Below are 17,845 nucleotides of genomic sequence, written 5' to 3' on the forward strand. Positions count from 1 at the left end.
TCATCGCCTTCAGATCCTCAGATACTATCACCCCAAGATCCCTCTCCCCATCCATACCTAGCAGACTTTCACCGCCTAACACATAAGCCTCTCTTGGATTTCTACTCCCTAAGTGCATCACTTTGCATTTCTTCGCATTGAATTTTAATTGCCAAACCTTAGACCATTCTTCTAGCTTTTTCAGATCCTTTTTCATGTTTTCCACTCCCTCCGGGGTGTCCACTGTGTTACAAATCTTAGTATCATCCGCAAATAGGCAAACCTTACCTTCTAACCCTTCGGCAATGTCACTCACAAATATATTGAACAGAATCGGCCCCAGCACCGATCCCTGAGGCACTCCACTACTCACCTTTCCCTCCTCCGAGCGAACTCCATTCACCACCACCCTCTGGCGCCTGTCTGTCAACCAGTTCCTAATCTAGTTCACCACTTTGGGTCCTATCTTCAGCCCATCCAGTTTATTTAAGAGCCTCCTGTGGGGAACAGTGTCAAAAACCTTGCTGAAATCTAAGTAGATTATGTCTATAGCACGTCCACGGTTCAATTCTCCGGTCACCCAATCAAAGAATTCAATGACATTCGTTTGGCACAATTTCCCTTTGGTAAAACCATGTTGTCTCGGATCTTGCAACTCATTTTCTTCCAGGAAATTCACTATCCTTTCCTTCAGCATCGCTTCCATTACTTTTCCAGTAATCGAAGTGAGGCTTACCGGCCTGTAGTTTCCAGCTTCTTCCCTATCACCACTTTTGTGAAGAGGGACCACCTCTGCCATTCTCCAATCCCTCGGAACCTCTCCCATTTCTAAGGATTTATCAAACAAATCTTTGAGGACCCGCCAGAACCTTTCTGAGCTCTCTCAATATCCTGGGGTGGATCCCATCCGGTCCCATGGCTTTGTCCACCTTTAGTTTTTCTAGTTGTTGATACACACTCTTTCGTGAACGGTGCTATATCCACTCCATTCTCAAATGAACTTTTGCCAGTCCATCGTGGTCCTTCTCCCAGATTTTCTTCAGTAAAAACAGAACAAAAGTATCTATTTAGCAAATTTGCCTTTTCTTCATCATTATCTACATAGCGGTTTGCAGTATCTTTTAGTCTCACAATTCCCTTTTTAGTCATTCTCCTTTCACTAATATACCTGAAGAAATTTTTGTCACCCCTCCTTACCTTTGTAGCCATTTGTTCTGCTTGCGCTTTCGCCAGACGTACCTCTCTCTTGGCTTCTTTCAGTTTCCTCCAGTATTCCTCCCCATGTTCCTCGTCTTGAGTTTTTCTGTATTTGTGGAACGCCAACTCTTTAGCCTTTATTTTCTCAGCCACTTGCTTGGAGAACCATAGCGGTTTCCTTTTTCTCTTGCTTTTATTTACTTTCCTTACATAAAGGTTTGTGGCCCTATTTATAGCTTCTTTCAGTCTGGACCACTGTCCTTCCACTTCTCGTACATCCTCCCAGCCCATCAGCTCCTTCCTTAGGTATTCCCCCATTTAATTAAAGTCAGCATGCTTGAAATCCAGGACTTTGAGTTTTGAGTGGCCACCTTCCTCTTCAGCCGTCATATCAAGGTAGAAAGCTCAAATCCAGAACCTCTAGGGTAGCATTTTCTGAAGTGCTACCCATTCCATGCGCAGAGCTCCGGAATCTCAGTGCATGCATAAGATGGTACAGGGAGGAAGGTTTTAGATTTGTTAGGAACTGGGCAACATTCTGGGGAAGGGGGAGCCTATTCCGAAAGGATGGGCTCCACCTTAACCAGGATAGGGCCAGGCTGCTGGCATCAGCATTTAAAAAGGAGATAGCGCAGCTTTTAAACTAGAAACTGAGGGATAGGCCAACAGTCGCTCAAAAGCGCATGGTTCGTAATAAGGTAGCTTTCAAAGATATCACCAAAACAAGGAAGATAGGGTATCCCGATAGTGAGATTGAAAAGGAGACCATAGTAGATCAGGTGTCCTTAAATAAAAATAAGTCCGACAAAAGATTGCAAATGAATACTGTCAAGTACTGAGCATGATGTAAATAGGAACAACAAACATAGTTTGAAATGTCTATATGCGAATGCCAGGAGACAAAGAAATAAGATGGAAGAGTTAGAATATATTGCACTAAATGAAAAATTAGATATAATAGGCATCTCTGAGACCTGGTGGAAGGAGGATAACCAGTGGGACACTGTCATACCGGGGTACAAATTATATCGTAGTGATAGGGTGGATCGAATTGGTGGAGGGGTAGCCTTGTATATTAAGGAGAGCCTTGAATCAAATACATTGAAAATTCTGCAGGAAACAAAACACTTGTTGGAATCACTATGGATTGAAATTCCATGTGTAAAGGGGAAAAGGATAGTGATAGGACTGTACTTCCGTTCACCTGGCTAGGATGAACAGACGGATACAGAAATGTTATCAGAAATTAGGAAGGCTAGCAAACTGGGCAACATAATAATAATGGGTGACTTCAATTACCCCGATTATTGACTGGGTAAATGTAACATTGGGGCATGCTAGGGAGGTAAAATTCCTTGACTGCTTTATGGAGCAGCTGGTACAGGAGCCGACAAGAGAAGGACAAATTCTAGACCTAGTCCTTAGTGGAGCGCATGATTTGGTGCGGGAGGTAATGGTGCTGGGGCCACTTGATAACGTGATCATATGATCAGATTTGATATTAGCTTTGGAGTAAATACACAAAGGAAATCCAATACGTTAGCATTTAACTTTCAAAAAGGAGATTATGATAAAATGAGAAGGGGGGGGGGGGGAAAGACTTAAAGGAGCAGCTGCGAGGGTCAAAATTTTACATTAGGCCTGGATGCTACCATCCTGGAAGCCCAGGCCAAATATATTCCACGTATTTATAAAAGAGGAAGGAAGACCAAACGACAGCCGGCATGGTTAAAAAGTGAGGTGAAGGAAGCTATTTAGAGCTAAAAGAAAATCCTTCAGAAAATGGAAAAAGGAACAGACTGAAATTAATAAGAAACAGCATAAGGAATATCAAGTCAAGTGCAAAGTGCTGATAAGGAAGGCAAAGAAGGACTTTGAAAAAAGATTGCGTTGGAGGCAAAACCACATAGTAACATTTTTTAAGGTATATTAAAACCAAGAAGCTGGCAAAAGAATCTGTTGGGCCGCTAGATGACTGAGGGGTAAAAGGGGCGATCAGGGAAGACAAAGCCATAGCAGAGAGATTAAATGAATTCTTTATTTGTCTTCACCGAGGAAGATTTGAGAGAGATACCGGTGCCAGAAATTATATTCAAAGCTGATGTTTTGGAGAAACTGAATGAAATCTCTGTAAACCTGGAGGATGTAATGGGGCAATTAGACAATTTAAAGAGTAGCAAATCTCCTGGGCCAGATGGTATTCATCCCAGAGTACTAATAGAATTGAAAAATGAACTTGTGAAACTATTGTTAGTAATATGTAATTTATCTTTAAAATCGAGGTTCCAGAGGAGATCTGGGAAATTATAGACCAGTGAACCTGATGTCGGTGCCGGGCAAAATGGTAGAGACTATTACAAAGAACAAAATTAGAGCATGTTCAAAAGCATGGATTAATGAGACAAAGCCAACATGAATTTAGTGAAGGGAAATTTTGCCTCACCAATCTACTGCATTTCTTTGAAGGGGTGAACAAACATATGGATAAAGGTGAGCCAGTTGATATTGTGGATCTGCATTTTCAGAAGGCATTTGACAAAGTACCTCATGAAAGACTCCAGAAGAAATTGGCGAGTCATGGGATAGGAGGTAGCGTCCTATTGTGGATTAAAAACTGGTTAAAAGATAGAAAGCAGAGAACAGGGTTAGTCAGTATTCTCAATGGAGAATGGTAGATAGTGGGGTTCCCCAGGGGTCTGTGCTGGGAATGCTGCTTTTTAACATATTTATAAATGATCTAGAGATGGGATTAACTAGTGAGGTAATTAAATTATTGATGACACAAAGTTATTCAAAGTTGTTAAATGACAGGATTGCGAAAAATTACAAGATCTTACGAGGCTGGGCATCTAAATGGCAGATGATGATTAATGTGAGCAAGTGCAAAGTGATGCATGTGGGAAAGAGGATCCTGAATTATAGCTACGTAATGCAAGGTTCCATGTTGAGTCACCGAACAAGAAAGGTATCTAGGCGGTGGCAGCGTGGATATGTTGAAACCTGCTCAGTGTGCTGTGGCTAAGAAAGCAAATAGGTGTTAAGAAAGGAATGGCAAACAAAAATGAGGATGTTATAATGCCTTTGTATCACTCCGTGGTGCGACCGCACCTCAAATATGTTCAATTCTGGTTGCCACATCTCTAAAAAGATATAGTGGAATTAGAAATGGTACAGAGAAGGACGATGAAAATAATAAAGGGGATGGGACGACTTCCTAATGAGGGAAGGCTGAAGCGGCTAGGGCTGTTCAGCTTGGGGAAAAGACGGCTGAGGTGAAATACGAAAGAGGTCTACAAAATGAGTGGATTGGAATGGGTAGACGCGAATCATCTGTTCTTTCCAAAAATACTAGGAATAGGGGACATGCGATGAAGCTACAAAGTAGTAAATATAAAACGAATTGGAGAAAATATATCTTCATTCAAAGTGTAATTACACTCTGGAATTCGTTGCCAGAGAATGTGGTAAAGTCGGTTAGCTTATCAGAGTTTAAAAAAGGTTTGGACAGCTTCCTAAAGGAAAAGTCCGTAGACCATTATTAAATTGACTTGGGGAAAATCCACTGCTTATTTCTGGGATATGCAGCATAAAATGTACTTTTTTGGGATCTTGCCAGGTATTTGAAACAGGATGCTGGGCTTGATGGACCTTTGATCTGTCCCAGTATGCCAGAATGGCAATACTTATGTACGTATGGCTTGTGAAGCTGGAAAACAGGAAAAGAAGCCATGTGCTGCTGAACAGCAACACAGTATCATTGGGGGACGGGGTCGGGTCTGTTCAGATATGCCAGATGGTCACATTAGCAAAGGATGGTTAATACAGACTATTATATCAACAGTCTAATAAGGGTCCTTTTTTTAAAAGATGAATTGACCCTGTGAGCAATTGCTTATGTAGAAATTATAGTGCACATTAAGTTATTTTTGTGTTTTGGTTTTGTTTTTTTGTGAAATCTTTTTATTAAGAAATTCTTATACAAACAAAATGCAATACATTTCCAAGAAGCATAATTTTTGAAAACAAATGCAACTTCTATTTTCTCCCCCTCCCTGCTATTCTCCCCCGTCCCCCTTCAACGCAATTACAAAAACAAACCCAATACTAATTACATCAGGCTTTTTTTTTTCCTGTGTTCTGTGAAGATATTTACCAAATTAGGCAGTTTCAGGAGCATATAATTGCAGCCTTTGGCTAAACAAAAACAAAACTACTAGTTTTGAGGTTTAAAAAATGTACTTTTATAGTTTTTGCTTTCAGTACATTATTTTGAAAGATACTGCTGTTTGACCTCGGTTCAGTATGTTATGGTCATTATGCCCCAATTCTGGATATGTAACAAAGCCACTGGGGATGTGCCTGAGAATTGGTTCATTTTTCAGGTCATTTAAGGGCTTTCCTCAATTTGTCTGACTTGTTCATTTCACGCTTGTTCCTTTAATTTATAGGTCAATTTACTAAATTATTGGGGCTATTGAAAGCACATAGCTAGAAGCTTACTTTTCTAAATATTTAATTTACACTTGTACATCATGAGACCAATTTGGGTAAGTATGCCTTAGGAGAACTGATTAACTAGTACCTTGCCTGAAGAGTCTGACTGTCACCCTGTAATAGGACATAAATTGAATTTGGTTAACATAGCTGGAAAGGAGATTTTATATTCTACATATCAGTATATTAATGTAAAGGCTCAGTTTTAATGTATATGATAAGGTGTCAACACAATGCTTCTATTTTACCAACTAAGATTATAGTGGAGGCTGTGGTATATAAAAATGCAGAAGCTTTTGAATTGAAGGTACTTACTTCTGCTGATCTCCTTTTCTCTCCATCAGGCAACTGTTCCCTTGCAAAGTCAGACTCCTGTAACAACTTCAAGTTCTTCCATGTCACCAGTACCAAAGGAAAAAGCTTTTAAGGGTTCTCCAGCTATCAGCAGCTCAGCAGTCATAAGTACAGCTCCTCCCTTCCAAACTATGCAGACTGTAAGTACACAACTTGTAAGATGCCATTATGAAACACTTTGATTAACCTGACCAAATGACTGAAGAACAGATTCTTTTTGGTTCCTAATCAAGATGTACTAATGCACTAGACTGGTTGTTCTGAGCTGTTAACAAGTTCTTCCATCCACTTACCTTCAGATGCCAAGCTTAAAGGCTAACTTTATATTGCTAGTATGTTTACCTGGTTGTAGCACAACTAAAATGTGAGTATATAGCAAGCCATGACCTTCAGCTTATTGGTTAGAGCTCCAATTTCATTTTTATTTAACTTTCCAATAGAAATGGTCAGTGTGATCTTTTGGTAGATGAATAGAAAACTGTAATACTTGTATCCGTGTTAAGTGCAAACTTGTTTTGAATTTTTAGGTATTCAAAGTGAGTGCTCCACTGCCACCACGTAAAGAGACTGAGCCAAAAGATGAACCATACCCTACAGGCTACAATCAAACTTTTGCTACAAGTAGTACTCAAACACTGCCTCAATGTGTACAGCAACCTAACAATGAACAAAATCCTGTCTCACAGGAGACTATACCAGCAGGTGAGGTTACTAGTAAATGCAGGCTTGCCAACTTCACTAGAATTGCTTGTCCTCAAAAGTATGAGTGTTTATTGCAGTGGCCATGTAGTACAGGTATGTTTAGTAGGTACCAGAATTAAAAGGGTACCTAATAGGGATCTGCATTAGCATAAATTAAATAGGCTAATATGCATTAACCTATGACTAACATGTGCTAAGTGTGGAAGCAATATGCCACTGCCTAGAAATGGTGTAGACTTTTCAGAGTTAGACCACTCTTCCCAGCACAGAGCAAGACTTTGTGGTGGGCTACCACCACACAAAAGCCATGCTGACTTGGTCTCAGTAATCCATGTCCTTGCTCTGTAATTTTGTTCTTAATAATAGTCTCTACCATTTTGCCCGGCACCGACGTCAGACTCACCGGTCTATAATTTCCCGGATCTCCCCTGGAACCTTTTTTAAAAATCGGCGTTACATTGGTCACCCTCCAATCTTCCAATACCACGCTCGATTTTAAGGATAAATTATATATTTCTAACAATAGCTCCACAAGCTCATTTTTCAGTTCTATCAGTACTCTAGGATGAATACCATCCGGTCCAGGAGATTTGCTACTCTTCAGTTTGCTGAACTGCCCCATTACGTCCTCCAGATTTACCATGAAGTCAGTAAGTTTGTCCGACTCGTCTACTTGAAATACCATTTCCGACACCGGTATCCCACCCAAATCTTCCTCGGTGAAGACCGAAGCAAAGAATTAATTTAATCTCTCCGCTACGTCTTTATCTTCCTTGATCGCCCCTTTTACCCCTCCGTCATCCAGCGGCCCAACAGATTCTTTTGCCGGCTTCCTGCTTTTAATATACTGAAAAAAACTTTTGCTATGTTTTCTTGCCTCTAATGCTATCTTTTTTTCGTAATCCCTCTTGGCCTTCTTTATCTGCGCCTTGCATTTGCTTTGACACTCCTTATGCTGCTTGTTATTTTCAGACAGTTCCTTCTTCCATTTTCTGAAGGCGTTTCTTTTAGCCCTAATAGCTTCCTTCACCTCGCTTTTCAACCACGCCGGCTGTCTTTTGGACTTCCATCTTTCTTTTCTAATTTGCGGAATATGTTTGGCCTGGGCCTCCAGGATGGTATTTTTGAACAACGTCCCATGCCTGTTCAGTTTTTACCCTCTCAGTTGCCCCCCTAAGGTAAGAGGTGTTGTATTAGAACATTGGAAACTGGTGTCAACAGCTAGCACATTCCACAGATCTTGGCTCCTTAGGGCCCACCCACCCCTAGGGTGACACGTCCTATATAGCCTTCCAAAACCATTGCCTACTCCCTTCAAAAACTCTTATAGCCAGTTTTGACATAATTTCTCCATGCTTTTACTTAACCTATTAGTGCCCAATGTTTCCATATGGGAACAAATTCCCATATGGCTTATTATGGGATTATTGGGCACTAATGGGTTAAGCTGCCTGCTGTCTATTAGGTACAGCTACTGATTTGATATAAACAGGGTTTCTCTTCCATTTGTAGTGCAAACTTACAATACTATATATAAAACCAGGTTTACTGTTCCTTTATTATATACATCTAAGAGAAGGATATTTACCTTCACTTTTCATTTAAGAAAGTCAGCTTCCTCTAGGCTTTGCTTTTACACTCACTTTAAGAAGGGAACAAGTAATAATCTTTTGTTAATAGGGGACCTTAGTAGGCCCTTCATTTCTTTTTATCCACAGGTACAAAACTCCTACACTTGGTATGACAAGGAAACATTGTGCCCCTCAAGCTGCAGCTCTCGTTAACAGCTTCTACCTATGTCCAGACTGAATGCTTGACCCAAGGCAAGATTCTGGGTTCATGAGATATATGCATACACATTGATTCCCTCATGAAAGAAGTAAAAACTAAGAGGAGGTAGCAAGACTAAGAAGCAAATTCATCCCAGAGACGCTTGTTGAAACATTACGGATCTCCAGCAAAGGGACAGAAGATCTTATGCAGAAAGACAACAGCTAGACACAGGTCAGCAGATCCTGCAAAATCAACCCCCCAACTCCATCAATCGGTTCACAGCCTTGGAGGCCGAAGAAATTAAAACATCTCGGGAACAGGAGGAAACAACAATCAAAAAACCCAAAGCCACCAGATTGGTGACCAATAAGAAGCAAAAGGTGGTGGTGGTTGGTGATTCTCTTCCGCAGGTAACTGAGGCACTTATCTTCAGACCAGACATGACAAGAGGTGTGCTGTCTGCCTGGTGCCAAGTTTGAGATGGAGCAGAAAGGTTGCCTAGACTCATCAAGCCTACTGACCACTATCCTATGTTGCTCATCCATGTTGGCACAAATGATACTGCTAGGTATCCTACTGAACCATATCAAACGGCTCTGGGCCAGAAGGTGAAGCACCTCTTTGATTCTTCCTGTTAACACAGTAAATGACGGCAGATAAAGACCTGTACGGTCCATCTCATAATACGAATGCCACTTGAACAACCATTTTAAACTGTGGGCAGCTCCTACTATCCAACGGCACACGCCAACAATACAGAAGCAAAGTATTATCATTTTTCCAGTATATGGTATTTGATATATTGGAGCAATATTGACTGGATGTTATTAGCTTCCAACTGGTAGGTAGGGAGGGATGTGTGATGATGGTGGAGCCCAATGACATGAGATAAGCTGTTTTGTAGCCGAGTTCCATGTATGGCATTCTGAGCACAATCACACAGCACTGTACACTACTATATTACATATGATTTATTAGATAAAACAGTAACATTTTGAGGTTTCTAGCTACTTGGGTATAGATATATGAGAAACCCAGCGTGTGATCCCCAGTATTTTTTTCTATTAAATTTTAACTGCCACACCCTTGACCATTCTAAGGTTTGGAGATCCCTTCTCATCGTTTCTACTCCCTCCAGGGTATCCACTCTATTGGCTATTTTCATGTCACCCGCAAAAAGGCACACCTTTCCTTCCAACCCTTCAGCAGTATCTCCCACAAATATATTAAATAGAATAGGCAACGGCACCGACCCCTGAGGAACTCCACTGCTCACCTTCCTTTCCTCTGAGCAGATTCCATTTACCACCTGTCAGTCAACCAGTTTCTTATCCAGTTCACGACTTTCAGTCCTAAGTTCAACCCTTTCAGCTTATTCGCGAGGCTTCTGTGGGGGACCATATCAAAGGCTTTGCTGAAGTCCAAGTAGATTACATCTAGCGCACGTCTTTCATCCAGTTCTTTGGCCACCCAGTCAAAGAAGATTTGTTTGGCAGGATTTTCCTTTGGTAAAGCCATGTTGCCTCGGGTCCTGTAACCCATTGGCTTCTAGAAAGTTAACTATCCTTTCTTTCAGCAGCGATGTGAGATTTACCGGTCTTTAGTTTCCCACTTCTTCCCTGTCTCCACTTTTGTGAAGAGGGAACACATCCGCTCGTCTCCAATCCCGCGGAACCTCTCCCGTCTGTATAGATCTATTAAATAAATCTTTGAGGATGGGGGGGGGGGGGGGGTGCGTGTCAAGATAGTGGCGAAGTCGGATGTTGAGTGAAGCGCTCCTGATAAGCTGGAGTTGGTTTGTGATTTTTTTTCCTATCAAAATACCACATACTAAACGTAAAGCAGCGGTGAGAATGGTGCCCCCGCCCTGCCCTCCTCGATCTCCACGCCGACCCAGCCGAACATCAAACGCTTCCTCATCGCTTCCTCGACGAAAATGAGAGAAACTGATCCCATAGCGCTGATGACTAGAGAAGGGAATCAACCCTGGGAGAGGAAGTCTCCCGGTCACCACCACCACCGATAATGTTGCCTCTGTGTCCGGCGTCGACGGCAGAGCTAGGGGTGAACTATCGAAGCGCCGGAAGTGCAATTAGAGGATCACTATGCGAGGGACTAACTCTGCAGAAAACGCTGTGCTCCGAGGTTGAGCCTCGTGAGAAAACGGAGATCAGTCTGGAGAAGATATGACTAATGCTGAATAAAATGGACCTGACATTGCAAAAAACATCAGGTGAGGTAGCAACTTTTAACTCTAAATTTGAAGATCTGAAAGTAGAGGAGATCTGAAAGAAACAGTTGATTCAGTAAAACAAGAACTGGTAACTAAAGTCACAAAGTTACAACAGGAAGTTGAATCACTTCAAACATTTAGAGACAATGTAGTAAAAGACAATATAGATGTACGTCGAAAGATTGAACAACTAGAAAATTTTAACCGATGTCTGAACTTATGCTGTTTAAACTTTCCTAAACTTCCTGGATGCACTCCAATGGAACTTTTTAAAAGATATTTGAATGAAAATCTGAAATTTCCTTTAGAAGCAATTCCGCCTATAAACAAATTGTATTATATTCTGAGTGTTAGAAAGGAAGGAGGAGAGAAAAAAAATCTGAAAAAGCAAATTTAGATCTGAGTAATATTTCAGAATTATTGGAACAATCTTTAGATGAAAAAAACTGAAAGATCTACACTTATTGTCTCATTTGTATTTGAGCAGGATTTAAATTCCGTTATGAGACTGTACTTTATTAAAACCCTCTTTGGAGGTGAGAAAGTGTGGATTTATCCCGATGTTACGAAACAGACTCAGCAAAAATGGAAAGCATTTCTTGCTATGAGGAAGAGAACTGTGGAGTTGGGGGGGTTCTTTCCTCTTAACTTACCCCTGTAAGTGTGTAGTAAGACTGGGTGAAACAAAATATATATTTTATTCACCAGAACAGCTAAAATCTTTCCTAGATTAACAGCTTTAAAAGTAATTCGAGGAATTGCCACATTGTTTAGTAAATGTTGTTCTTATATAATCTTCTCTTTTCAGAATGCCCCCCCCCCCCCCCCCCCCCCCCCCCGTATTTGGGGTCTAAGGAAGCTAAAATAATTGTATCTTATGATATATTTTTCTTTGTATTTCCTAATGACAGAAATGATATTTCTTTATTTCTATATAATTAAGATTGATGAAAAATAAGTTTTCCTTGTGTTATGATTTCTGCTGTATTACTATGACAAGGTATTCTTGTTATATATTTTGAAATGATGATAAATCTTTGAGGTCCTGCCAGGACCTCTCTGAGCTCCTTCAGTATCCTGGGATGTATCCCATCCAGCCCCATAGCTTTGTTCACCTTCAGATTCTCAAGCTGTTAATAAACTTTATTCCGTAAACTGCGCAGTATCTGCTCCATTCCCAGATGTTCCCTCGGCAGCCAACTGTGGTCCTTCTCCAGGATTTTCCTGCGTGAACAACAAAGAGAAATAATTGTTTAGCACATTCACTTTATCTTCATCACTCTCCTATCTCTTCTCCTTTCTCCAATATATCTGAAAAAGGTCTTATCACCGCTCTTTACATCTTTAGCCTTTTTTCCTTCCGTTCGCGTTTTCACTAGCTGTATTTTCCTCTTCGCTTCTTTGAGTTTAATCCGATAATCTTTTCCGTGATCTTCTCGTTGCGTTCTTTTTTTATTTCTTGAACAAAGCCTCTTTTGCTCTTTTTTTCAGCTACTTGTTTGGAGAACCATATAGGCTTCCTGCTTCTCTTGTTTTTGTTTACTTTCTTCACAAAAAGATCAGTCGCCATATTTATAGCAGCCTTTAGCTTGGACCACTATTTTTGCAACTTCCCACGCCAACAGCTCCTTCAGGTATTCCCCAATTTTATCAAAATCAATATGTCTGAAATCCAGTACTTTGAGTTTTGTGCATCCGCACTCCGCCTTCGCCCTTATATCAAACCATACGGTGTGATCACTATGACATAGGTGGACACCATGCCCGGATATTGGAAACACTACCCCCATTCGTGAGCACTAGATCCAGTATCGACCCTTCCCTCGTGAGTTCAATCACCACTTGTCTGAGCAAGGCACTTTGAAAGGCATCCACAATCTCCCTACTTCTTTCTGATTTCGAAGACAGGACGTTCTAATCCATGTCAGACAAATTGAAATCTCCCAACAGTAGCACCTCCCCTTTCATACCAATCTTTTGAATATCTTCTATCAGATCCTTGTCTAACTTCTCCGTTTGCGCAGTAGGTCTGTAGATAACCCCCGTGTGGATACAGGTTCCATCTTCTTTCCAGGACGATCCATAAAGCTTCTTCATTTCCCCAGGTTCCCCGCATTTCAGCAACTCTGATATTCTCTCACATACAGAGCCACTCCTCCACCTCTTCGGCCCTCTCTATCCTTCCTAAAAAGATTATAGCCCGGTACGGTCGCATCCCTTTTCAGGGGAATCGTTGAACCACATCTCTGTAATAACAACAATATCCAAGTTTTCTTCAAACATCAGGGCTTGCAAGTCTTGAACCTTTTTACTTAGACTACGAGCATTTGTGCACATTAGCTTTCCATGTGCTTAGTGAGTTTAGGTGGTTTACTATATTTCCATGACCTTTCCCTCTGCCATTATGTTTATTCTGGGGGTGACTTTCCAAAATCCCTTGTTTCCTTTTGTCACCCCCACCCTCTAGTTTAAATGTCTATAGCCATATTGTCTGAATTTCTCCCCAAGGATCCTTTTTCCCATCATTACAGTACAGCCTGTTGTTTTTCCTTGTATTACCCCATGCTCATATGTATCTAAAACCACCTTCTTTACACCAAGACTCAAGCCACTTATTGAATTCCTTTGCTTTGTGTAGTCTTCCCTCTCCCCTCCCCCATGTAGGAATTACTTCAGAAAAAGCCACAGTCCGAACCAAAGATTTCAGTCCCTCCCCAAGCTTCGGGAGCGCGCTCTGTGCTGTAAACTTGCTATTTTTGGCCAGGTCACTTGTCCCCAGGTGAATTACAACATCAGCATTTGAAGCCTCGCTCTCTTCTCAGATCACTTTCAGTATTTCGTCTGTACATCTTGTAGCTGAAGATCCTGGAAGACATTTTACTAGGTTGGAACCCCTGATCTGTGTTCCTAAGTTAATGCCCCTGGTAATGGAGTCTCCGAGCAGAAAGTTTTCTGCTTTTCACCATTCTGTCATTATTTGGGGGATATTTCTTGGGTTGTGCTACTTTCATTGCCTCTGGTTCCTCCACAGTACTTCTTTTTTTTACCATCATAATGATGCAACGCTGCAAAAGAATTTGACAGGGGCAAAGCTTGGGAGGGCGAGTGTTTCTGTGTTTTGTGTGATCTTAGTCTACCAGAGCCTACTGTGACCCATCTATTCCTCTGATGTTTCATTCTCTGAGGCAGTGGTGGTGGTGGTAAATTAGCTGGAAAATGAGTAATCCTGGATGCTGCTTTAATTGTAGCTAATTCCTTCTTGAGTATGTTGATCTCTTCTTTCAAGACTGACATTTGGAAACAGGACAAGCTCTAAGGTTCCAGATAGTTTGCCTTAGGATTAAAGCAGAACATGAATTGCACTGAATGAAGATCATAATGATGTGATTCACAAGTGAGAATAGGTGAAGTATGACAGGGAGTAACAAGAATTAGGATTGACCAACTAAGTGTAATGAAGATACTTGTCCCTTGATTGCTCTATATAAAGGGAGTTTACGGTCACGTGACGCTATGTACCGGAGCGGTCGATGCTAGACTAGCTCCAGGTACCTCCTTGTAATTCCCATCGAATTAACTCCAGAAATAAGACGGTGTGAACCACAATTGCTAGCGGAAAGCTGACGCATTAAGATTCTGCGGCCGAAAGAGAAATTGATAGCAAGTATGACGGCTAAATCGCTAAAAAAAGACAGAGACAAGAGTAAAGCGCTGGAAGACAAAATGGCGGCCCCAGCGAGCCCGCCAACCTCTGCAGTCGGGTCGGCATGGGCAGCAGAGATTGTGGGAGAGGTGACGACCGCGATGGAGGCGATCCTAGATAAAAAATTGGAAGGCTTGAATTCAAAACTGGAGGGATTACAAAATCATATGGCGCAATTGAGCCAAGACCTTGTAGCGCACCAACAACGCACGGGGGCCCTGGAAGATCGTACAGGAGTTGTAGAAGAAAAATATGCTAAACTTCAAAAGCTGGTAGAAGACCAAGCTGAGAAACTCGAGGATCTAGAAAACAGATCCCGACGTAATAACTTGCGCTTCGTGGGGCTCCCCGAAGAAATCAGCGATAAAGAACTACGTACTTTTCTTGAAACATGGCTGATGAAAGAACTAAAATTGAGCACAGAGCTGGGCCCGTTGCAAATTGAAAGAGCACATCGCATGGGGATGCAGAGAGCGGGTGACGCCAGACCCAGAATAGTTATCTGCCGTTTCCTGAATTTTGTTCAAAAAACAGCGATATTGCAAGCTATGAGAGGAGGTATGGCTCTTAAATATAACAACCAAAAAATCCTTTGCTTTCAGGATTACTCGGCGGCAGTTGTGGCGAAGAGAAGGAGCTTTTCACCAATTTGCTCCCAATTAATTCAACATAAGGTTAAATTTACCTTGCTGTACCCGGCGAAACTACGGGTAACCCATCAGTCTGCGACGAAAACCTATGAAACAACACAAGCAGCACAAGACTTTGTAAAACAACTGCTGCAGACGAGAGATGAATAAGGTAACGAAAGGCACATGTTGTAACTGAAAGTTATTCAAGTAAAGAATTGCTTCTTTTGGCGGCAAGCGGCGGACAATTACAATGCGCAGAATAACTTAAGTAAGTTTAGAAGTATGGTCTGCTGATGACCCCTGGACAAAAGAGGAGCATTGGGATACGAATTAAAAGACAATGGAGAAACTAATTGGAGCTCCATAGAAGTAATGTTTGTAACTATATTGGGATGTTGGCAAGTCTGAAATATAATAGAAGTTGACATATTAGTGAGAATGATCAGCAGGCTTTGGAGAAACAGATTGGAGAGAAGCAGGAGAGAAAGGAACTGCTATAAGAGGACTAAAGAGATCAGGAATTAAATTCTCCAGCTTTGCAGAGTTTTTACAGAACAAACGGTTTAATTACCAGATCGGTTGATTGACCCAACACCAGGGAGGTGAAATACAGTCTGTTAAAGTTGGGAGCCAAGCCTATGGATGAAGACATGATGATATGCGGAAGAGGGTTGAGAGAAATGTTTTTGTTTTATATACTTTTGCACTTCATTGAAGGTTAACAGAACTGAGAGAATAATCTAAGAATGTTTGAAATGGTAAAATTGCTTGACAGTTATAGGAAGTTGTAGAAGGTTCACACGATTTGAGTATCTTTGCGGGATAATATATGGGAAAGCTGTAAACTTTAAATCTGGGGAAAAGGGAGTTAGAGGGAATATAGAGGCTCTTACATGTAAAATGAGAGTATAAATTAAACCAGTTTAAGGAGCGGGGAATAGCAAGGGGGGGGGGGGGTCAAACGTGACTAAATTTCTTGGGGGGAATTAGCAGGGATAATAAAAGGGGATGGGGAGGGGGATCTGGGAGGAGAAGGGGAGTTTTAAGGGAAGGGGATTCAGATTTTCATAGGAAGGAAAACTCAAAGGGTAAATATGAACACTACAGAGGTAAAGAGGAATTGGAACACACTAACCTACAGCACACAGAGGTAACTGAGAGGGGTCATGGGCTGGGGTGGCCTCTTTCGGAAGATAAAAGGTTTCAATGGCAAATAGGATGTTTTTATGTTCCTTAAATGATAAAAATTGTAACATGGAATGTGGGTGGTATTAATTCACCCATCAAAAGATCAAAAATTTTGAAATATCTGCAAAGAATTCAAGCTGACATAGCCCTTTTACAAGAAACACATCTCTCGGATAAAGAACATGAAAAGCTGGCTAGGTGGTGGGTAGGAAAGTGTGTAGCCGCACCAGCTAAGGGGAAAAAGGGAGGAGTAGCTATTCTAATCAGGAAAGGGCTAGTGACAGAATTGAGTGATGTGACTAAAGATCAAGAGGGGCGCTATGTTTTTGGTAAGGCGATAATAGCAAGACAGCAGGTACTACTAGGCAGCATATATGCTCCCAACCACTTTGAGGCTCAATTTTACAGAAGTTTGGTGGACATACTTACTGCAGTAGACCCCATCCCATTAATCCTAGGAGGGGACTTTAACATGGTGTGTGACCCAGAACTGGATAAATCTCAGCCTCCGCCCACGCTAAAACACTGGCCCTCGAGAGGGCTGCCCAATCTTTGCACAGTATTGGACCTGTTAGATGTATGGAGAGTGTTACATCCGCAAGATAAGGGACTATACTCATATATCAAGGGCGCATAATACCCAATCGAGGATAGATTACATACTGATGTCTCGATCACTGTTGGGAGGGGTTAGAGAGTCGAGAATAGGACCCTACGCTATTTCAGACCACGCAGAAGTATGGGTGAATTGGCAACCATTGGGGATGGAAGAGAAAATGAGATGGTGGTCTTTTCCGAGCTATTTAGTCAAAGATATAGGCTTTAAAGAGGGATTGTTGGCTAAGTGGGATGAATATAAAGCTACTAATGAAAACTCAGTTGAGAGTGCCTCCTCTTATTGGGAAGCAGCCAAGGCTGTCATGAGAGGAGAAATGATCAGCTATGTCAGCCATTTTAAAAAAGCGAGGGACAAAGAAATTTTGAGATTAGAGGCCCAGATCCGTACGTTACGGAAAAGATTTGGTGAAACTCCAAACGTTCATACTAGAAAGGAGCTCCTAGGGGCACAGGTGACGCTGAATACGCTGATCCATGAACGTGAGGTGAAATCACAAACCTACTATAAATTTCAATTATACAAATTTTGGGGTAAAGGTGGGAAGATGATGGCGCAACTTATAGCTTGGAAACAGGCTACCCGTATAGTAGCAGCTTTGAAAGATCAGACAGGTAAACTATGCCATTCGGACGTGGAAATCCGAGATATTTTCCAAAACTTCTATCCGCAATTATATGCGGAAAGGGATAATTCAGGCCTTGACAGTACTTTATATTTGGACAATCTGGATTCTCAGAGTCTGACGGATGGGGAGAAAGACCAGCTTAATGCACCTATATCTAGTGATGAGGTGGGATGGGCCATTGGAAGTAGTCAATCAGGGAAAACTCCTGGACCGGATGGTTTGAAGATAGAGTTTTATAAATTGATGGGAGAGACCATTCTGCCACCAATGGTGGAAGCATATAATGAATGGGTGGAGAAGGGGTCACTGCCAGACCAACTGAATATAGCTCGTATCATATTAATCC

At 41.6% G+C, this 17,845-nt stretch overlaps 1 protein-coding gene across 1 annotated transcript in view; it reads left to right on the forward strand.

Annotated features, from left to right (window-relative positions):
- CAPRIN2 (caprin family member 2) overlaps nt 1–17,845 on the forward strand; it is a 701,412-nt gene that overhangs the window by 465,448 nt on the left and 218,119 nt on the right. Inside the window, 2 exon segments of the mRNA XM_030214677.1 lie at nt 6,015–6,164; nt 6,552–6,726. Coding sequence (XP_030070537.1) covers nt 6,015–6,164; nt 6,552–6,726 — 325 coding nt within the window.

Source organism: Microcaecilia unicolor, chromosome 9 (genome assembly GCF_901765095.1).
Source record: "Microcaecilia unicolor chromosome 9, aMicUni1.1, whole genome shotgun sequence".
NCBI classification, from domain to species: Eukaryota; Metazoa; Chordata; class Amphibia; order Gymnophiona; family Siphonopidae; genus Microcaecilia; species Microcaecilia unicolor.